This window comes from Lycium ferocissimum, chromosome 4 (assembly GCF_029784015.1).
Source record: "Lycium ferocissimum isolate CSIRO_LF1 chromosome 4, AGI_CSIRO_Lferr_CH_V1, whole genome shotgun sequence".
Classification (NCBI taxonomy): Eukaryota; Viridiplantae; Streptophyta; class Magnoliopsida; order Solanales; family Solanaceae; genus Lycium; species Lycium ferocissimum.
This window is the reverse complement of record NC_081345.1, coordinates 21,382,984-21,405,528: the sequence shown is the minus strand read 5'-3', so window position 1 is coordinate 21,405,528 and position 22,545 is coordinate 21,382,984. Positions and strand designations below refer to the sequence as shown.

The following is a 22,545-nucleotide window of genomic DNA, read 5'->3' as shown; positions in this document are numbered from 1 at the left end:
TGTTTCCCTGTTCTTATATGAAGTGGGATTGGCTCACAATAAATGACGAAATAAGTTTGAAGGCTTTAAATATTAGTAAAAGTCTTGATATATTCAGATTTTATTTAAAACTTGAATTTAAATTTATATGTTTGTTCATAAAATCATTCTCGTTTATTGCTATAATGATGCTATATTAAGAGTAGCCAATAATTATAGATGTTATTGAAAGTCTAGACTTAACATGCCTAGGTGAAAGATTTGTTTTCAATCTGTCGAGACAATAATTTATATGGATCTTGTAAGGTTTAGTTTCAAAAGATGCAGTATAATAAACTTGCGAAGGAATAACGCTAAATCCTTAAGCTAAACACAAGTAACAAGAGCCTAACTTTTAATTAGTACACTCTAACAACACGGGTGCAACTTATAATAATAAGTTAAAGTATTTAACTAATGAATAGTTCAAATCTATTATAAGATACTCTCAGATATACGTGATATTATGAGAAAGTTACTTTTCGATAACTTTTAACACTTGAAAGTTATAGTTCAGGCCTTCAGGAGGTAACGTAAACTAAATATTGTTTAAGTATAAATGATTTAGGGAGTTTGTTCCATTACCTCTTAAAAAAAAAAAAGAAAAAAAAAGATAAATAATTTATTTTCACTTCTTAAAAGCTTGGTCAAAGAGGCTATAAAACTCATGTCTCTTTTTCTATTTTTAATTACTAAGAAAATCCTCATTTAAAGCCCTTTGTTTAGGGTTTTTGATTTCCCAATTTCTTTTGTTGGAATCTTAATTATCGTCGTCATTACCGGGAGACAGACGCTAGTCCTAATTTGAAATAATCCTTTCTCTGTGGTCCCTTCTAGTCTATCCAAGTCCATAATTTCCTCAGGTATATTCCCTGATAGTTGATGTTTATGTCCTCATTATATGATAAACGGTTTAATACCTCTAAAAGTAATGCCGTTAAGTAGTTAGATATGCTCATATAAGAGTCTACTGGGTACGGAGTCGTCTTTGTTAGGGAGGACTTTCCGGCGTGAATTTGGGTTTAGTCGGGCCCCAATGTGGGTACCGGAGTCTAAGGTCATTTTCTTAACATGTGTCAGAGCAGAAGCATTTTGGTTGCCCTGTTACTCAATGTTGATACCATGTTTCTTTTTCATGTTTTAGTTGTTGAGCCGTGAAAACAGCCTCTTGCAGAAATGTAGAGTAAGACTGCGTATAATAGACCCTTGTGGTCCGGCTCTTCCCTGAATCCCGGGCATAACGGGAGTGGGAGCTTAGTGCACCGGGTTTTTTTTTTAGTTGTTGAGTGGTTTTAGAGTATCCCAAATTTGTCGAAGAAATTTATTGTCTTATTATATGGTCCCGGGCAATAGATAGCTTTTGAGTTGAGTTACGCCAATGTTCATGGTCTTAATTTAAAAAAAAATGATGTTTACTTACTTACTTTAGCAATTGGACTAATGGCCTTGTCTTCTTCAAAATTATTCTGTTGGTTAGAAGGTGAGGATTACTGAGTAGCACTTGGAAGCAGATTGTAACAAGTGTGTGGTTTTTATCTATAAACAGTTAATATGGAGTTGGCAGATGGTTTAAACAGAAGGACTACAGGACACAATAATAGTAGTCGCCGAAGGAGATTCGAGAATTAAATTTTTAAATTAAAAAAAAATAAAAATACTAGAATGTACACCTAAGATTCGAATGTATGATTTAAAACAAATTTTGAACCCCTTTGCCACTACACTAGCATCTTCTCTTAATCAAGGAGATTTGATAATTGACATTTTACCAGGAAATTTATGTTTTTCCTTATATGCGCAGTATAAGTTTTCGGCGAAGGGTATTCAGTTCGAAAAACAGCTTTAGTGGGAGGAAACAGAAATGTGTTGTATACTTTTTGACAGAGTCTCAAATCCTAATTTGCACTGCTAATATTAGGTTATTTATTTTACTAGGAGTTTGATTTCTAAAGAAATGGTTCTAAAAGCAAAATCTATGTAAGGGAGATCGACAATGTATGTGCTTCAACATGTTGGCATTTTGGAATGGATATATGAAGTGCTTTTTATCCTGTTCTACAAACTGCTCTTTGTCTTCTGCTATGTTGCTCGTATTCTTCAAAATTCTTGCCGTGCCCGTGTCGACACGACATGGGTGTGGTATCCACCTCGGATTTTGTCAACTTACTTTGGGTGCTTTGATTACATCAATGACTGAGAAGTCTAGATTGATTGGATTTGGTTAGATTTTGGGTTTATGTCATATCTATATGGTTATATGAAATATGAAATTGTTTTGCTCTTACACGAGATATATTATGAATGAAATTTTAGCAAGAAATGGTTTTTAGCCCTTGACAAGCTTTTTTTAGTTTTATGACCTTTTTACAAAAGATCTTCATTTTTTACACATAAGAGATCTGAAAAAAAACTCGTAAGAGATCTAAAAAGGCCATTTTCCTCTATTGAAATTGTAAGAGGCCGAGAGATCTCATTTCCTCAAAATTTTAGGTGTCTATAAATAATTAAATTTTATTAGTTTTGGTTTAATAGCTTTAATTAATCAAGATATATACTTTATAAGTCATGATATGCATTTATTGACCATATCCCAGCACCCGTATCCCACTCGGATACATACCCCCGAATCCTAAAATTTACGTGATGAAGAATCCGACCATTAGATCCGCACTCGTATATGATACCCGCACCCGAGTCCGAGCAACTTAGATCTTCTGCCATCTCAAGTTTGAGGCACAAGTTGCTACGTCTATCTCAATTGTGTATTGCTCAGATTGATTTCCATTAGAACCTTAAATTATGCCTACCAAAAGGATTTGAGACAATATCAACAGTTGCCTGTTGTAGGATCTATTAAAAAAAAAAAAAAAAAAAAATCTTTTCAAGGCCACAACTTATCTAATGTCAGGAGTAACAATTTCATGCCAAAGGTGGCTTGGAACTTCGGGTGTTTTTGTCAAGCGTACTGCATTACGCACAAACATTCTGCGGGTCAGATTTGATGCTTCTTTTTGTTTTTTGTTTTTCCCTTGCGAGGAGAGTGTTGTTGTAGCTCATGCTGAAAGGTTTTACATTGGTCTTCATCTGAAGCATAATTTCTGCAGGTCGATAATTAGCTATCTTGTTTTCCTGGGGAGTATGCCCAACTTTTGGCTTATCTCATTGAGCTTCTTTTTTCTCCAATGGTTATTTTAATAGCCAAAATGTTTTGCTTTCTGATATTACTTCTTTGTTTTTCTAAGCTTTTGTTGAATCAACAGAGTTAAGATTTCCAGCTAAATGTCAGCCAAGAAGGACGCTGGGGAGATTGATACAGTTGTTGCAAGTAATGGGAGTGAATCTGAAATCAATGGAACTGGACTTCATCTTTATCCGGTTTCTGACCATGACTCTGGTGAAGGTTTACCATATGCTCCTGTAGATTGGCCAAATGCTGGTGATAAGTGGGGCTGGAAGGCGGGGAAAAGAGCTACAAATTCAGGCTACTTTAGGGATAGATATCTGTATCTTCCCAAGCGTCTTCATGTTCGCAAAGATGGAAAGAAAAATGCTTTTCGAAGTAAGCTTTCCATTGAAAAATATCTCCAGTCTGAGTTTCCTCGCATAGATACCAACAAATTCTTTGCCTCATTCAGTTGGATGATTCCTTCAAAACAGCCACCGAGCTCAAAAGGTTAGCTTCGATAAGGCTCTTTGGTATTTAGCATGTTAAGATTTGCATTAATCAAAAAAAGTTCTCACACATGGCTCACTATGTATACTAAACTTCCAATGAAACATTATGCAACTTGGAACAGCAGTTGTGAGTAAGGACCTATTCCTTATCACCTGTCTCAACCCTTGTCCTCTACATATTTATCATTGTCTTGGACTCTGTTCCATCTCTAATCTTTTTTTTTTTTCACTTCAAACGAATTTTTGAAGGGACTATTCCATCTCTAATCTTCATGGTGTACTTTATTTGTTTCCTTTTCTATCAAATGTGTATCTGATTATACCATTTATAAGTACTTGCAATTTACCAAACAAAATGTGTGAAAATTTGTATAATTATATCATTTTTATCCTTGTCCTGGACTCTGTATATGTAAGGTCAAATTTAATGTTTCTGTATAATATTCCATATTAAATCTCCTTGACACAACCGAGAAGCTTAGCTCAGCGGTCAAGGGGGTTCAAATTATCCCCAAGGTTGTTGGTTCGAATCTCGCTCGAAGCCGTGTTTTCTTTTTGTTTGCTTTGGCGTTCCCCACATATTTCATGCTCGGGATAAAAGCTACATTAAATTCCCATTTTCCAGATTTCTTTCCCAGCGTTGGTAAAAGTAAGGCCCAAGTATATAGTTGCTTATTTTTACATAGTAGGTCTCTTACAAAAAAAAAAAAATAATAATAAAAAAAAAATTATAGTAGCATCATATTTTTTGGATTATTTTCATAGTAGCAGATTTTTTAGTAAACCTAGCATATTTAAACAAAATACTATCACTTCTATTCGTGTATTCTCTACCTTTTCCCCAAAATTAGGGATTACATTTAGATTCTTTTGTTGCCCTTTCTCTCTCATTCATAAATCATATCAATCTCTTTCCCATTCAAGAATCTTGGCAATTTTCAAAGATAATATATTGATTGAAGGGGCACTAATTTGGGAGAAAACAAAACAAAAAGTTTAAAATAAAGTAGAACACAACAAAGTGAAAGGGAAAAAACACAATTTTTTAAGAAGGGCTCGATGGAGTAGGAAGAAATGTTAAACGAAGCATGCAAGGTGAGTTAAAATTTAGCGGGTTAAGGTTAGTCTTGCCCGGGGATTACCATTTTAATTAGCTTGTAAATTTTTAATGTGGGCAAAGGAGCAATTGGGTCTTTCTGTACTACTTTAGCCCCTTAGTATAAATAGAGGAATATTAGGGTTTCACAACTGATTTTTGACATATGATTAATTGTGCCTTTGTGAGCCCCTTGTGTTGATAAATATAGAGGAATATTAAGTGGTGTTTTGGTTAGTTTCGTCATTGCATCTTTTAATTGTTTGATTTTTGTGTCTCTCTTTTTTTCTATATGATTAAATTTTGTTCTTATCGTCTTGTTTCAGAGCTTATTAAACCTTTGTGTTTTAATATTATGACCTTTTGTCATAGGATGCTAATAAATTTTGTTTTGTAATTCTCAATTAGAGCCCGTTTGGATTGGCTTATAGCTTAAAGCTGTTTGCATCTTTTAATTGTTTGAATTTAGTTGTGTCTCTCTTTTTTCTATCTTTCAAATACTATTTTGTTCTTATCGTCTTGTTTCACATAAGCCCCGCCCGTTTAGATAAACTAAGTTTGTGTGTTTATTTTTTTTGAGCTTATTTTGGTGAAAATCTTTAAGCTGGCCAGCCAAACACTAAAAAGCTGAAAACAGCTTTGTTTTATAAGCCATTTCACAATTAATAGGAGTATTTAATATTTCTGATACCCATTGGCAAAGTTTTTTGGAATATTCATTATTTCCATTAATTATTCAAGAGAAACAGTGGATGTAGCTCATTAGCTAACAACTCTACATTCCGGATATATAGGTATATTTTGGTTAAAATTTGAAATTGCTTATTTTGCTTCGAAATTAATATGGAAGTTGTTATCCATATTAGGTCGAATTGTGTACTACAGGAATCAAAATATATAAAATCTGTGAACATAAATCTGTTGTTTGTATTGAAATTTTTTGGAATGATCATTGTAATTTGAAGAATGTTTCCATTTTATTAAAGTTTAATTATCAAAAGAAAATAATGTTAATGTTAAAAAGCTAATATTTAGACTTCTAATTATTGCATACTGTTTTGCTGTAGTTACTGTTCCTATTTGCTCTTTGACCTGCTATATTTTTGCTTTATCCTGAGCCGAGGGCCTATCGGAAACAACCTCTCTACCTCCTACAGTAGGAGTAAGGTCTGCGAACATTCTACCCTCCCAGACCCACTTGTGGGATTATACTGGGTATGTTGTTTTTGTTGTTGTAGCCTTCTAATTATTAGGTATACCCTCGATTGTCATTTGGTTCATGGACTAGTTATGCATGAATGATACATGGACTAATATGCATTAAATAATAATACACTGTTTGTTTTAACCTTGGGAAATGTCATACATATAAGTTCATGTATAAGTTATGCCAATATTAGTTATGCGAAGTTTTATGTTGGAAACCAAATATTATGTCAGAATCTAGACATGTATGAACAATGCATTTTTTTCTTACAATCAAATGAGCCCGTGAGACATCCTTGGTGCACTTTCTGAACGTAATCTACTTGCAGATCCCACTGAGCTGAAACCTAAAATCCATGTGACTAATTTTGAACAGTTTCATCCACACTAAAGACTCATGTGATGCTAGTATCTTATTTCAGTTCCCTGTTCATTACAAATAGCTATACAGATTTTTATTTTTTCATTCCCTGTCAGTGAATCTTTTTATTTTTGAAGTGAATTTCGTTCGATGAATATAAACTGTTAGTGGATAGTATATGTTTTGTGTCTCTATTTAGTGTTTAATAGAGTAATCTGTTGAACTAATGTCAAATGTGTTTTCTTTTTATTTAAATATAAAGGTGACTCAGACATGAAACAGAAGGTTACATCTTCGGGGACGAAAATGGAGCCTTTACCGTCTGATTCTCCTTTAGGAGCCATTACTTGTAAGGCCGGTAACAGAATGTGTAGCAGTTTAACAGCAGAAAAACCTTTTCCGGAGACCATGTTTTGTGATATCTGTTGCATTGAACCTGGTTTTTGCCGAGACTGTTGTTGTATCCTTTGTTGTAAAACTATCAGTTCGGAATATGGTGGGTATAGTTACATTCGATGTGAAGCAAGAGTAGATGATGGCTACATTTGTGGACACATTACCCATGTAGAGTGTGCTGTACGAGCTTATATGGCTGGGACAGTTGGAGGAAGCATCAATTTGGATGTACAGTATTTATGTCGATACTGTGATTCAAGAACGGATTTGGTTCCACATGTTTTGAAGATTTTAAACATCTGCACATCTATTGCTTCTCGTGCTGACATCGAAAAGATTTTGAATTTTGGCATTTGTATTTTGCGTGGCACACAAAAAAGGAGTGGGGAACAGTTGTTGCATCGTATTGAATCAATCATGGCAAAGGTATAGCTGATTGATGAATGGTACTTTGTTTCCTGATGATGTCATCTTTTTTACCCTTTTTTAGGTTTGCAAATTACCAGACTGACCAATCTGATAATCATATCAGCTTACAGATGGAGTCTGCATTGAAGATTTATTCGAAAAGGAAAGCTGTGTGGATAGCACTGGTAACTTTTCTGCCTTCTCATATTCTCGTTTCTGTTAATCTGTCACTTGCTGACTTGAATATCTGCATCTAAGCAAGATATTTTTTTATGTGTGCTATTAACTATTATCCGTCCAGAAATATATACATCTGTGAATTGTACATAAGTTTGTCTATTTCAGTGCTTCCCTTTGTTCACAAGTATCAAAGGCATTTGTTGTTGTTGCAACTAAACCACAATTTGAACAGAAAATTATCAGCTTGGAGTGTTGGACATAAAATTGGAGAGCCTTGGAAAGAGTCCGGAAGAGGAATTATTTGTTGTACGACAGCGTATCAAGTAAATGCTATTCAACCGTTCCTTAGTCCTAACCAGAGGAAGGAAATGAATTGTATCCGTATTAAGAGTTTGGAACTTTGGTGTAACCAGCCTAAAGAGAAAGGCATCAATCGCTTAAGGATCTCTTGTAGGGTGCTGCTTTGGTCAATTGCAGCAATAACTTCTACTGGCGTAAAGAGTTCTGCTCTAGCACCCTACAGCATAGAATTGAACCTCATATTCATGACATTACTACGTGTTATTGGCTCTCTGCCTTTACCAATACTGCTCAGATTTTTCTGGAGTGTACTTGTTAGGATGATATGTCCACATATTGCCGCTATTGTGCTTGTGACTACTATTGCTGGGTTTGAAGCTTTTGGACCTAGCGAAAAGGGCTCGAAGCCTTCACGCAAGAAAGTGCGAGAAAAGCAGAGAACGAAGCTACCGCTTCCCTTGACCGACCAAAATACAACAATCGCAACCTATTTTGACCGATTTGGGTGTATGTGCAGAAATCTTTTTCATTATTATAGCAGATCCTCTCAAAAAAAGAGACTTTATATTGAATAAAGTATATACTTTGACTTAGCACTTCTTCCGTATTCTTTCGTGTAAGCATTTTGAAACTTCCTTAAAACATCTCCTTCAAAGTTCTAAGCCCCAGTCTCACTGAACTGCGTCAAAGAACTATCTTCTGATCCAGCAGAAATCCTGCATTGAGCATAGCTGATATGTGGCTATGGCTAGCCGATCTCACAATTGATAAAAAGGAAAGTCAACAAGAGATATTTGTTCAAATCCATTTCGTGAAGTCAGAGTAACTTCAACGTGCACCCATGCATATAATTATGTTGTCCATAGGTTTCATTTGATATGTTTTGTCTTTTGTATTTCTAGAATCCTGGTTCAGTATTCAATTCGCTATTTTAAAAGAATCTTGTCGCAGTACCCTACTCTATTTCTGATGTCATCTAGGATTCTTTTGATCCTTGAAATTTTGGATAATGGTTTTCATGAAGCTGTTTTCTGGATCATTACAGCTAAATCTGGGACATTGCAAGTTCAAAATCCCAGCCAGAAGCAAAAGACACTAAATGATTTTTTCCCGCCTGCCTAAGCATTAGTCAACAGAGTTACCTGTGTTGCTGAGTGGGAGGTAGCAAATACTCAGTGGAATAGTCAATGTGCGCCTGTTGATCCGGACACCATGTCATAAGAAAAGATTTGGTACATTGCTAGTTGTTGCTATGTGCCATTAATCTTAACTGAGCCGTCTAATGTATTCTTTTTAAACCTTGCTATTGGAGCAAAAGAATAGCACAACTAAGACTGTAAAGCAGGACCCTATATCTAGTTGCATTTTGTTTTGTTTTTTTCTATACTCCTCTACATATAATGGTTAGTCTAAAGGCTGTTCTGACTTATGCATTTGTCTTGAAGCTTGTTTAACGTGGATCCTTCATTTGCCTTGATGGACCTTTTGCTGAACAGATGTAATAAGGTGTGTTCATGCGGATTTCATGTGCTCGTTGTTGGAGTACCACATTGGTGGGGCCGAGGAGTCCTTGGTTTCCTCATGTGGGCTTGACAATTCTTGCTTCATGAGCTTGCTTTTAAGATTGAAAAGTATATAACTAGCCGTAAAATCCAAATTAATTACTCGCGCTTACCCATTTACTTTCCTGTCCATTAAACTAATAATTGCTCGCCATACCCATTAGCAGCTAAGCCCTACTTTTCTTTCCTTTTTCTCATGTTTTCTGTTTCTTTTTCTTTTTCTAATTTCATTTAAATCTTGTTTTTCTCCATAATTGAATTTCATTCATTTTTTGCTTCGTTTCTTTTTTGTTCTTTTTTTTTTTTACTTCTTATAGTAAATATTCAGTCACCTTTTTTTTAAAATAATGATATAATATATCGTTTGTCTTCCTTTGTCTCATTTCCTTTTCTTTTAAATCAATTATCAGAATAAGTTATACATTATACTTATTGTCTCTTCTTTTTTAAAAAAATTATTTTTTCAGTGATTTTCTTATTTCATGTTTTCTTTTCATAATCTAATTCTACGAACCTTTTTTTTTTGCACTAAGTTATAAATATTATTACCACAAACAAATCAAAATTTCAGTAGCAAAGCAAAAACAAAGCTAAGGAGCACCCATCCCACTACCACCTTCTAGGAAGGGTACAGGAAGAACCCAAGTCTCAGATCTATGAACAAAACTGATTAATTAAATATGTACATTTTCTAGCCTGCTTTCATTCTCTAAACATTGACACTCTTTCTTTCACCGTTAATTGTATTTGCTGTATAATGAATTCCTTCTGTGCATTGCATTCTTTGGAAATCCTCGGGTTCCTGGTTTGCCAAATAAAGTAGGTCATTACTTCCAGAACTGCAGCCACCATATCTTTTTTAAATTTGCTCCAATGCCTCTGCTCTTGTTTTAAATCTGCTCTAATGCATCTGTTGTAGCCATTGCAAACACTCTCCTATCCCATCCCGTCGAATCTATACCCATCCATGTATTTACAGTCCTCCACACTTCATATGTCCAGTAACACGTAACAAATAGGTGGTTTGTATGTTCTAGTTGTTGTTATGTACACAACACACACAAAGTATTATCATAGTTCAACCTCATGCTCAACATTCTTCCCTTGGTTAGCAATCTCTGTTGATTTGCTAACTACAAAATGAACTTATGCGTAGGTTGTAATACCTTAAATAAGTTCAGATGTAGCAAAGTTTGGCCAGACTGTTAACATAGTAAGATAACTCTTAGTGACAGAGTATTTATCAGAGAGAGTAAAGGTGTGCCTATCATTCCTATACCAACTCATCATCCCCGTTTCAGCTTATTTAACTTCTTTCAATATCAATTGTTGTCTGTTGGAGGCACATGACTCCATGAATCATATATATTTTTCATATATATGTCATGGATCCATGTCACCCACAGAGATTCTTTCTTCTTGGTCGCAGTTTTCCAACTGCTGCTTTGTTCAGATACTACAACTTCTTATGTTCCTTGTTTTTTTGATTTACCCATATTGTCCCAAGCTACCAGAGCTACCTTCCTTTTGTTTTCAGTACAACCCCATAAGCTCTGCATTCTTATCAGCATCTTTCACTCTGAGGTAGAATAAACACTGACCTCCACTTTTTTGGGGACAGTGCTAACCCCAATCTACAAACCCTTTTTGCTCCTTTATATATATATCTATATATATATAAACAAATAACGAATTTTGGACAAGGTGAGAGTGGCCTACGTGATGGACAAGATACGGAAAGAGAGGTTGAGATGTTTCGAACATGTGCAAAGGAGAATTGTTGAGGCCCTAGTGCTCGTGGTGGGCCTGGGAAAAAGGAGAGGTAGGCCTAAGAAATCTTTAGGAGAGCTGCAGCACATGACATATCTTCAGCTTACCGTGAACATGATCCTGAATAGAACATGGGGATCAAGTATCAAAGTAGAGAAATACATTAATTAGGTTGTTGTGCGCATTTCTTTTCTGCACCACTATTATCTCTTCTACGTTTACCTGTTCTTATAGCTCTAACACTACCTAATTGTTTCTTTCACTTTATTTATCCTTTTTACTTTTCCGTGAGCCACGTGTCTACAGGAGACCACCTCTCTAGTTACCATCACAAAATGAGGTAAGGTCTATATATACTCCAACCTTCACAGACGCCACCTTATGGGTCTATATTGGGTATGGCATATATTTTCACACTCCGTGTATGGGGTATGGTATTGTGTATGGGTCGATATTGGGTATGTTATTGTTGTTGTAGTCCACTATAATCTAAAAATAACGTATGATAAAAAAACATAGATAGAAGTTCGTTTGATTGAACATCAAATCAAATGTGAAGAAGTTACAATACTCTGACTATCGTCCAAGGACAAGTCGGCCGCCGCCTCCCCAAACACCCCTGGATTTATCATCAAACTCTCTACGGCCACGGCCACCCTTTGGCACCGTCACAATCAGCTGTCCGTCCACAAAAGCCGCCGTGGCTAGCTCCGGCATCGTCGAAGCAGGCAATCTGTACCTCCATGTATCCACATTCAATTGCTCCAACAATAACGTAATTTCATCCTCACTGTCTCCCTTCCCGTTTGTCACAACGATCTTCGTTACTCCCGGATGAATCTCCACCGCCTGTGCCTTGACTTGTGTTGGGTTTGCACCTAATAATTGCAAATTTTGAATAAAATCCGACAACAAAGAAAACTATATTTACAATACTAGCTAATACTTGCTCTGTGCCACTTTTTGGTCGGGTTAAAAAATAATGTTAACTTTCTATATTTAAAAAAAAAATTAAATATAAAAAAAAAAATTTTAAAATTTCTCTCTTATCTAGAATGATTCACACAAGGATCTAACTTATTTTTGGATCACAAATTGTCAAAGTTTCTTTTCTTTCTTGAAAAGCGTGTCAAGTCAAATGGTGCTACATGAATTTAGATGAAAATTGGGACGGATGAAGTAAAAAAGCATAGTAAACTATTGACAAAATAATATCTCATAAACAAAAGCGGATGCTACTTTGTGTTGCTGCCTGAGAAGAAATTATAAATTTGAAATAGTACCAGTTTCAAAAAAATAAAAAAAAATTATAAATTTGAATAGATATGGTATTCAACCAAGAAAACTTTTATGATAGAATTCATTTAATTCAAATAAGATAAGAAATTCATTACCAGTTCCTTGAAGTTCGATTTTCGCGACGAAACAGAAGAATCCTTCCTTCTCTTCCACCGCCACATCAGCATCATAACGGAAGGGCAATTCCAGGACGTTGTTAAATACGTGAGGTAATCTCCGGAGTTTCGAAGGAAACTGTTGTTGCTGTTCTGAATTTGTTGAAGAAACATTATTGGAATTGATTTTTTCACGGAGGGAAATGTTTCGTTTCAAGGATACAGGATGTACCCTCATACCCTGAATTTGTGGGGCTGAAAGGATTAGAAACAGACAAACGCTGAAAAGGTTCAAAATTCCAATGGGATGGTTTGGGATCTTTTTTAACAAGATCTTATTAACCCCTGATGAGAAGATTGATAATTGCATTAGATTTTTTGACTGTCTAATTTAGGGATTTTGGGTTATGAAGAGAGGCTATTGGAAATGAAATAGTTTGGGAGATGGGTACAAATGTAAGCAAAGCATGAAGGTATAAATTTACTGGTTTAAGTATTTGCACTAACTCAATGTATAAAAAATTATTATATCTATCATATAGTTACTTACCACTCAATTATGAATAAACAACAACAACAACATGAATAAAGAATATGTAATTTTACTTTAATTTTTAATTATTAATTATTAATTATTGATATATTCAATTTGATGTAGATATTGAGGCGGTGGAGATTTCTTAGGAAAGAAGAAAACAAAGAGATAACTAACATAAAATGGGAGAAACCTAGAAGGTGCAATATAAACTTTTTTGGTGCGTGTGAGCAGAGACAATTCTTCCTTTCATGGAAGTTTCAATTCTTTGTTAAGGTAGAATTAACAAATCCTATTTAATTTAAGCAACTTAGATTCTATATACTAATGTTTTTATATAACTTGCCAAATATCATCAATATTTGCGGTTTGTATCCGTTTCACTGCCAATAAGTTGATTTAAGGTTAAGGACCATGCAAGCAATGAAGCAATACTCAGGATTGGAGACACAAAAACGGACGACCAAACATTATTTTCATTTAGCCGCCTTCAACTCAGAAATCCTTGCATTTCTTGCATTATAATCACTTCATAACTTGTCCATAAGTACAAAATTTTATACCATGATGATTTCTTCTGATCCGCCATATGGAACGATTAACATGAACAAGTATAAAGTTTTCAGGAGATCAAAAGGTAAAACGCTAGAAAAAGTGTGAATCTTTCAGCTTAAGAGAGATCAAGCAAAATGTAAAAACAGAAGCAATTGGGCGAAAAAAAGAAAACCTTCATCAGCATAAGCACTTAAACTCTGAAATTAAACATGCTCAGAATTCAGAACTCAATTTTATTTCATCCTAAACTTTGAACTGGAGATCATCACTTAGCTTCCCTTCTGTTAACCCATTACCAGAGTTTATCTATTAACTAGCTTATGCTGAAATCTGTACATCAACCCTGAATAGCTCAAATGCAAATGGAGCCATAATATATAAACAGCTTGGAGTTAATGCCAGTTCCAGCTAGAGATTTGGTGCGACTCATTCGGCAACAATGCAAGACTCTGCTTGTCAAGGAGAGAGCAGCATCAAAGAAAGCAACCCACATACTAGTACCTTTTGCAGTAACTAGCAATTTCAGGTACATGTGAGGGGCATTTGTGAGGGCTACTAGGCCAGTTGAAGAAAGCTCAAACATCCATGTTCTCCTTGTGACGCATCCTATGCCTACGATGATACCTTTTCTGGTTATAGTTACGCCTTCTAGGCGGTGTGCTAAATGTGTCAGCGTGATGAATATCTTGGACACTTGCTGAAGACCCGAATATGCAGTCAAATGGGTCTTCAATTGCCTCCAGAACATCAGCTGCTGTACTCGTCTACATTTATAAACATAACAGTCCAGTTAACAAATAACTTAAAAAGTTGCATATTCAGCCATAACTGAGCAAGAGTGAAAGGAATTTATTTGCAAGCAGGCAACAGTACACTCTGCTACTGGACAGGGAGGCTTGCACGATTACTGGATATTATCTATATTTTACTCTTTTGTAATTTGTACAGTCGTGTGCACGAAATTTGGTTGTCTCGACCATATTCTAAAAGTACATTCTTGTACAACAGATGTCCTGCATCCCCAGTTTTCTCTTCATATTTCAAATTTATTTAAAGGCAGTAGTTGCATACTCACATTAATTTGTTTGCGCTGTAGATTATTCTTCCTCAGATCAGCTTTCTCCGAATTGATTTTCTTATTGTAAGAGTCATCACCACATGTCATATGAGCAGAGGCAAGATCTTCCTCAAAGAGATTCCGAATGCGCCACCTTGGTTTTGGCCGGTCTGTTCAATCGTCGTCATAAACAGTTTCACAGAAAAAATATTTGGAGACACGTTGCAATACCTGCGGATCATGCTGATACTTCTTCAACATTCTATCATGTAAAAATATACATCAGTAAATAGTTAATATTGATGGAAAAAACAGAAGAATTACCACATAACACTTTAGCAAAGGAAGCTATAGGATCAGGTACATAAAATGTTAATACTAAAGAGTTTTCTTCAGAGAAGTTTCTGCAACCTTTCCGCAGGTAGAGTATATCCTTCTCAAACTGAGTTTTTTTTTTTTTTTTTTTTCCTGAACCACAAAACTGTGAAGAACGCTCTGCAAGTGTTTTACTTGGATTAATCCACCAAAGATCAAACAAGCTCAATGCCTAGATTCTTGTGCACTTACGTCATGCAACGATTACTTAATATAACTATATTCAATTTAACAGTTGTAGAACAACCCTCATAATCTTCTTCCTGTATTTTCTTCTTTAATTCTCATCATGACGTCTTCCCTCAGTGATAACAAACGGGATTCAAGTTAACAATTGTCTACATTTGAGTTCACACAAGTTGAACCAAAATCAAGAGGAGAGATTCTCAGTCTGACGCATTGCAGAAAGTGAGGAAACAAATGGTTTTTTTCTAAGGGACAAATTTAGTATGTATACACGGAGCCAAAAAGGCTACCGCTTTGATATAACTAATTCATAAATTATTGAACATTGAACATAACCTATATCCAAAAAGAATAATCACTGATTCTCTTGCAAATTCATAAAACAACCTGAGCCTAATTTAGATGTCATACTTTGTTGGGAACAATCAGGTAAGGTTTGAACTTTGTGGTCATTGAACTCGAATTGGGTCCAAAACTGGGAGTAGAATAAACTCTTTCAAGAACTATTTTCGTGCAAAAAGTCGGTCATTGATTATCTTCTTAAGAACAATATATTAAAGGAAATCAAATAATGAATGGTATATTTTTAGTTTGGAGAAGTTGGCAAACATACTAGAATCAAAAGACAGAAGTAAAGGAATTAATTATTTTGATACGTAAAAAGAAATTGTCTAGATGGACTTGCACTAAAAGTAGAGCAATTAGTTTAAGATGAAGCACTAGAATACAAGTGCCAAGGTTATATTCCATCATACTAGAGTCATGTATGCATGAGCCTGTATAGCACCTTAAGTCTAATAAGAAGTAAAAACTCAACTAGTATTTGCACAAATCAGAATGTCTGTCATTGGTCAATAGCTTACATTTCTGCCAACCCAGTCTGCAAACGAGTCCCATGCTGAGAGAGAATTTGTTCAACTTCTGAATCCAAACACTTGGCAAATCTCCTAATGCCATAATAGAAACCAACACCTGGAAGGAGGAAAGTTCAAAAGATTAAAGTACTAAACTTACCAAGAGCAAAACAAAATGTTCTCTGTTTTGGTTTAAAATTTGATCTTGTGTAACTTTAAGCTCCACATCAGCATTTTGAACAGTGTGTATCATTACAAGAATGGTAATATACAGCTGAAGAGAGATTACAAATCTCCTAAATAACAATGACTCGGTAATATCCGTGGTGGTGAGTGATTGAGAAGTACAGTCACACCCAAAATAACTGATTTAGTGGGTGGATCTTGAAACCAGAATAATCTTTTCACCATGAAAAGCTAGTATGCAAGTTTAGGAAAGTCACTTAATTTTTTTTTGTCCCAATAAAATCACTAAGTTAACTATTACTTTTAGAAAATAACAATGGCTGGACATTATATCTGACAGACAAGTTGATGATGAATTCAGCTATCAACTTGTCCAATTCATAATCCCAGTACCAAATTAACCACAACGACTATAAACAAAGAAAGAATAAGTTTTTATTTTGACAGAAGTCAAATAAAACAGCCAGTGATCTATTTTAGTCTATTTTGAAGTACGAGCTCACAAATTAGACATCAGATAAATGTTATCATTATAAAAAAAAAAAATTAGACATCAGATAAACCAAGTAGTAAAATTATGTTTCCAGAATAAACCCAATTCCAGAAACTTGATATCCTATACTTCCTCCATAACAAATGAAAGAATTTCCCAATGAGGGGCACCATCAAATTTTCACTGCAAATTTGGACATGAATTCTCTAATAATATTTTTGGAATCAACTTTAAATATACAAAAATTATATGAAGTATACTATAAATTACTAATCTTTTATTTACATTGCATGTAGTAACATTGATAAACTAGTTGGAGAGAATGAGCACATAGATAATTCAAAAAGAGCAGAAACAGGAATAAATGTCAGAAGCAAATACAGAGTTGACTAAAGTGGCTTTTCTGACATTGTTATTTTGTAAGAGATAATGGTTAAGCTAAGTAATTTTATTGAAACAACAAAAAGATATGTGACTCTACTAGGTAATTTAATCCACTTGAGCAATTGTCACTCAAGTTTTTAAAGATTTACTTTTAACAGCAAATATTTAAAAACAAACTTACTGTGCACTTGAACACGAGCCGCTAAAAGGAGTCCTAAAATATATCACTATCTACCAAGTCCACAAATACATGGACAGAAACCAGATAGGGAATAAAGGGTGACTGGCATATAGGTGGAAAAGATAAAACATGAAAAAACATCCTGAAAAAAAATAAAGTGAAATTGCAAATTGAGCTTACCTACTGTCAGGTTCATGCGAATTAGGTTATTCAGCCTTCTGGTTACTGCAAATAAACAAATTAAGAGAACTTTGTTAGGTGTTCGGTCAAATATAGAAGCAACTAATAAAAAAGAAAAAAGAATAAGAAAACAAATACTTCATCCAAAAAAAATAAGAAAACAAATAATTTTGAGCAAGCAGAATGGATAAAATTCAGAGCAACACCTAGACACATGTGCGATTAAGGCCGGTTTTCTGATTTGTATAATAACCCTATTTCTTCTAGCTGCTGGAGCACCTCTTCTAACCATTGCCCTTTTGTTCTGGAACAATCTTTTTTAGGAGGGTATTTTACATAGTTCTGCCAAAACTTTCTATTGTTTAATACAGCTGGAGCTTGACTGCAAGACCCACCCGTCGAGCTAGGACGAAAGTCGGCCTTAGTGATCCGACGGTGCCAAGTGGAAGGGCCGTCGCTCAACGGATAAAAGTTACTCCAGGGATAAGAGGCTGATCTTCCCCAAGAGCTCACATCGATGGGAAGGTTTGGTACCTCGATGTTGGCTCTTCGCCACCTGGGGCTGTAGTATGTTCCAAAGGTTGGGCTGTTCGCCCAGTATAGCGGTACGTGAGCTGGGTTCAGAACGTTGTGAGACAGTTCAGTCCATAGCTCAATGTGCTTCATCCTTTCAAACAAGAGAAGTTCGATACTTTCAAATCCACCGCATTAGTTACTCTTCCTACTCATAGTACTTTATGATCTCAGCTTCTGATAAATAATTTCAGGAAGCATGACATGTAGAAGAGGGGAACTTCTTTGTCAAAGCTAAATTCGCAGAAAAGCATCAATGGAACCCCCCAAAAAAAAAATTACTATACTCCCTTTGCCCCATTCTATATTATACTCGTTCTATTAGGACGATCCAAAATGTTTGACAACACTCCGCTAATAGTATTATTATATATAACTTTTATGCCTTTCAAGAATTCAAATTCATTTATCTGTTCAATTTTAACCTTTGATGTGATATCTCCTCTATCAAACTAAACTTAACTCAAAACCACATTCAATCAAAACACAATCATCTTGAATCCTTCTACTTTTTGTTTTTTGTTTTGACATCCTTATCAAGAAAGACACAACTACAAAGCAGCTTATATTAAAAAGTACTAGTGAAACTAACAAAAAAAGTGCCAATCATAATTTACTTGACAATGTAGAAATGTACCTAACCAAGTGGCAATAGAAGCACCAGTTGCACCAATCCCAAAATCTCTTACCGCATTTTGCTTCCATGAATTAAGTAGTTTAGCTTCTTCACTTGTCAGAGCTTCCTAAAAAAATATACATCATTACAAGAAAAATAAATAAATAAATTAAAAAAGAAAATACAGAGAAAAAAAAGATTATCATGCACAGCTATAAAGTAGTGGGAATTAAGGGTTTAGAAGAAAACCCATTTGAATGTTATTAGTGCTTAAAAATGGTACCTTTCTGGAGATGAGAACTTGTTCCAGCTCAAACAGAGCTTCCGCCATTAGTCACCTGTTTTTTTCTTTTTGCTTGAATCTTGATCCTATGTAGACGGGTTATGAACGAGAGTCGGGTCGGTCAATAACTAACAATTTTTTTTTTTTAACATTTTTGTAACCCCCTCGTGAAGCTTTGTTTTTGCTTCTCTCGTAACTCAAAACCATTTTTAATTTATTTCTGAATTGGTGGGACATGCGATTTTTTCTTTTAGTTTCTCATATGATGTTCTGTGTTCGTATTGAAGTCTGACTATATTAAAATTTACCGGGTAGGACTCATTTTTGAGGAAAGTGTTCCCTGCTAAAGATTTTTTCATACCCAAAATTCAAATCCGAGATATCTCCATCCATTGCACCACGTTCCACGTCCTTTGGTGGTGAGATATGGGAACTTGTGAACCCCTATCTATATTGTAACATCCCGTACATTAGCGTTAGGATGTGTAGTAATAAATTCATATGAGCTTAAAGGGATTAAGGTCATTCATAAGTAGAGGTGTCAAAATGGCCCAACCCAGCCCTAAGCGGCCAAAGAATTAAATTCAAGTTAAGATTTACTGCCCTTTTAGTTGAAAGGGCACCGCAAAATGGCCGACCAACCCAACCTAAGCGGTAGCGGCGGCTAGGATAGTCAAATTTAAGTTTTTTTTTTCTTCCAAAATAACATTTTCTAAGTGATTTTTGGTAAAATTTGAACACGAAACTTTTGCAATATGAAATAGAAAAAACTTTTGCAATATGAAATGGAATCTTCTACCACCCATTCTTCCGCAAACCATATCATAGAAGAAAAAATGCAAGAGAACAAATATAAATTATTATTTTAAATCACTAATTCAGATCATGTTCAAAAAAAATTAAACATAGTATAAATTCTAAGACTAAAAAGTATTAATCCAGTTTCTAATTACTACTTAGTAGTAAGTACATTCTTTTTTCTCATTACTTTTTATCTTTTTGTTTAATTTACTTATAATTTTTAAAAAATTAATTAATTTATTATTCTTTTCTGGCGGGCCAAGATAGGCTAGGCTTTTGAGCCTCACTTCTATATGGGCCAAAGAGATTTTAGCCCAACCCTACTAAAATAAAGGGTTGGGTTGGGCCATTTCGGCAAAGCTCCATATTAATGAAATTTCTATTCATGAGGTTATAGAGGATTTATGACAAAGATCATTGTAAGATCCCATGAGTTTAACAACATTTGATATCATCAGATATTATCTTGATATGGTATATATATTTTCTTTTAAGTAAAACCTTTCAGTAAAAATTTGATAAGTATGATTTCGGGTAGCTATTTCGGTAGCTACTAGTACTATTACTTTCGAATATGCTTTAAATTATACACATGATATCGGAAAGTTTATAAGTTGGATTTTTTTTAATTATAAAGATAGGAATTATTTTCTTATAAAAAAAGAAAGTTATCTGTTTACCTTTTTGAGAACTTATAGTACAAAAAATTCTTGATATTAGCTTCAAAAAATTAGAATTTAATAAGATATATTTTTTATTAATATCTTAATCTTTATGAAGTATTATTATATGTCTCAATTTATGCAATATTAATAATTTCTTTTTAGATAATATAATCAGAATTCTAGGAAATATTTATGTATCAAATTATGGGATAAGATCAAGCTTGCATACTGTCTTTTAAGGCTTATGTGTCAAAAATGGGGCAGCCCACCGCCTATACATGACAGAACGGGGCTCATGGCATTTATTGTTGCTAATTCATTTCAACATACCTGTTTGGATGGGCTCAAAAAAGCGATTATATTTATTTTAGAACATATGTGTCGTTTAGAGTAAAGCTCAAATAAGTTCTAATTATTTTTGGCTTATTTCAAGACAAAATGACTTTTAAATGACTAAATAAACACTCAAAAAACCGAGAATGTTCTTTATAAGCCAATCCAAACGGGCTCATACACCTTTTTGGAAAGCAAAAGGGGCTGGACATTTCTATACATATAAGATAGCAAACAAGGTCCTTATAAACATTACTACTATATATAAGAGAGGATCCCAAATTTTTGTAGTCCTCACAAGAATTTTAATCCTATGATGTTGCTACAAATGGCTTTGTTTTGTCTTTTCCTTGCCTATTATCATTTTTTGGGTTCATTCTTTATCTTAAGCCAATTTTTATGTGGGCATATGTAATTGGTGTATATTTTACTACTATGTATAAGGGAGGATCCAAAATTTTTATAGTCCTCAAGAATTTTAATCCAATGGTGTTGCTATACATGGCTTTGTTTTATCTTTTCCTTACCTATTATCAATTTTTGGACTCATTCTTTATCTTAAGTAAATTTTTATGTGGGCATATGTAATTGGTGTATATTGAATTGTAATAACTTTTTGTGAATCTTTTCTTGCACTTTACTTCCTTTGGTTCATATTATATGGTATTCTTAGCTTTTATATTTAATTCGAACAATTTTTTTTATATAATTGAGGAGGTGTTAATAGTTTTTTATACCGAAATTTTCATTATTTAGATAAGTGAATTTTTACATAACCAAAAAATTGTAACTATATATAAGGGAGGATGCAATCTGTAGTTCTCACAAGAATTTTAACCCTATAGCAGATTTTCCGTTATTTAGATAAGTGAATTTTTACATACCAAAAGATCATATTAAGTAGGCACTATTTAATTAAGGTATAGTAGCTAAATACTTCTTACTTTCTAGCCCAATTTAAAAACACCATATAATATGAATTGAAAGGATTATTAAATTATCTTTTACATTGTTTGTTATTATAAACATTTGCAAAATATAGGTAATTATGGAGGCGCATTATAGTTTTGAACTAGAGATTTACTAGATCTTACTAATTACTCTTGTCCCCGTATTAATTTATGTGACATTTTTCATCTTCCCGGAATTAATTTGACTAAATTATAAAGCTAAATTGAATTAGATGAACTTAGTATTTCAAAATTAAAATTTAGATATTAAAATTACCGAGCCGCTTTATCGTTTTGAACTGGAGATTTACTTGATCTTACTAATTACTCTTGTCCCCATATTAATTTATGTGACATTTTTATCTTCCCGGAATTAATTTGACTAAATTATAAAGCTAAATTGAATTAGATCAACTTAATATTTTAAAATTAAAAAAATTAGATATTAAAATTACAAAAATTACTATAAATTGCAATTTTAACTTAGAATTAATATTTTTAAGCATAAACTATATATGAAGAACTAAATTGATTCTTGGCGTTCATTTAATGAAACTAATTCTTTTCTTAATTTCGTCTAAAACTAAGATTAAATCACAACATTTAGCTAGCATAAACTATTGTTCCATGAAATATTATGAGTAAACTTAAAAATTATAAATACCAAAAAAATCTACTTCTATCCATAAATACAAAATTATATGCTCACGGATTCATAAAAATGTCAATATTTTTCAATTTATGATTTTCACCGAGTTGTAATTATTTTACATAATTAAAATATGTTAGTTACAGAATGTCGAGTCGCTTGTGTCCTTTTGTATTTGATAATTTTTCTGCCAACCTTCCTTTCTCATAAATAAATTTTGTTTTAAAGTGATCTAATAAGTTGACTAAAGAGCATTAATAATAATGAAGACTTATCAACAATACATATTTAACGTGCAACTGAATTGTTAATTACGCGGTAAG

At 34.0% G+C, this 22,545-nt stretch overlaps 3 protein-coding genes across 8 annotated transcripts; 1 reads left to right on the top strand and 2 right to left on the bottom strand.

Annotated features, from left to right (window-relative positions):
* Positions 1-693: 693 nt before the first annotated feature.
* On the top strand, positions 694-9,121 carry LOC132051809 (uncharacterized). 5 transcript variants are annotated; one of them, XM_059443035.1, is made up of 5 exons: positions 694-881; positions 3,261-3,691; positions 6,619-7,178; positions 7,292-7,345; positions 8,686-9,121. In XM_059443035.1, the coding sequence occupies exons 2-5, from the start codon at positions 3,298-3,300 to the stop codon at positions 8,737-8,739; spliced, it is 1,062 nt and encodes a 353-aa protein (XP_059299018.1). In that variant the 5' UTR covers positions 694-881; positions 3,261-3,297; the 3' UTR covers positions 8,740-9,121. The 5 variants fall into 5 exon arrangements, with proteins under 5 accessions (XP_059299018.1, XP_059299015.1, XP_059299014.1 ...); XM_059443032.1 differs by having other exon boundaries at positions 695-881; positions 3,279-3,691; positions 7,285-7,345; XM_059443031.1 differs by having other exon boundaries at positions 695-881; positions 7,285-7,345.
* Positions 9,122-11,475: 2,354 nt separating this feature from the next.
* On the bottom strand, positions 11,476-12,897 carry LOC132054455 (uncharacterized). Its single transcript, XM_059446459.1, has 2 exons — positions 12,367-12,897; positions 11,476-11,850 (listed from the first exon to the last, which is right to left on the bottom strand). Exons 1-2 carry the CDS (start codon positions 12,734-12,736, stop codon positions 11,549-11,551), a joined length of 672 nt encoding a protein of 223 aa, XP_059302442.1. The 5' UTR covers positions 12,737-12,897; the 3' UTR covers positions 11,476-11,548.
* A 717-nt stretch (positions 12,898-13,614) lies between these two features.
* Positions 13,615-19,049, bottom strand: LOC132051808 (uncharacterized). 2 transcript variants are annotated; one of them, XM_059443029.1, is made up of 6 exons: positions 18,825-19,049; positions 18,563-18,668; positions 17,353-17,397; positions 15,938-16,046; positions 14,532-14,744; positions 13,615-14,220 (listed from the first exon to the last, which is right to left on the bottom strand). In XM_059443029.1, the coding sequence occupies exons 1-5, from the start codon at positions 18,870-18,872 to the stop codon at positions 14,618-14,620; spliced, it is 435 nt and encodes a 144-aa protein (XP_059299012.1). In that variant the 5' UTR covers positions 18,873-19,049; the 3' UTR covers positions 13,615-14,220; positions 14,532-14,617. The 2 variants fall into 2 exon arrangements, with proteins under 2 accessions (XP_059299012.1, XP_059299013.1); XM_059443030.1 differs by having other exon boundaries at positions 14,532-14,775; positions 18,825-19,031.
* Positions 19,050-22,545: the final 3,496 nt, after the last annotated feature.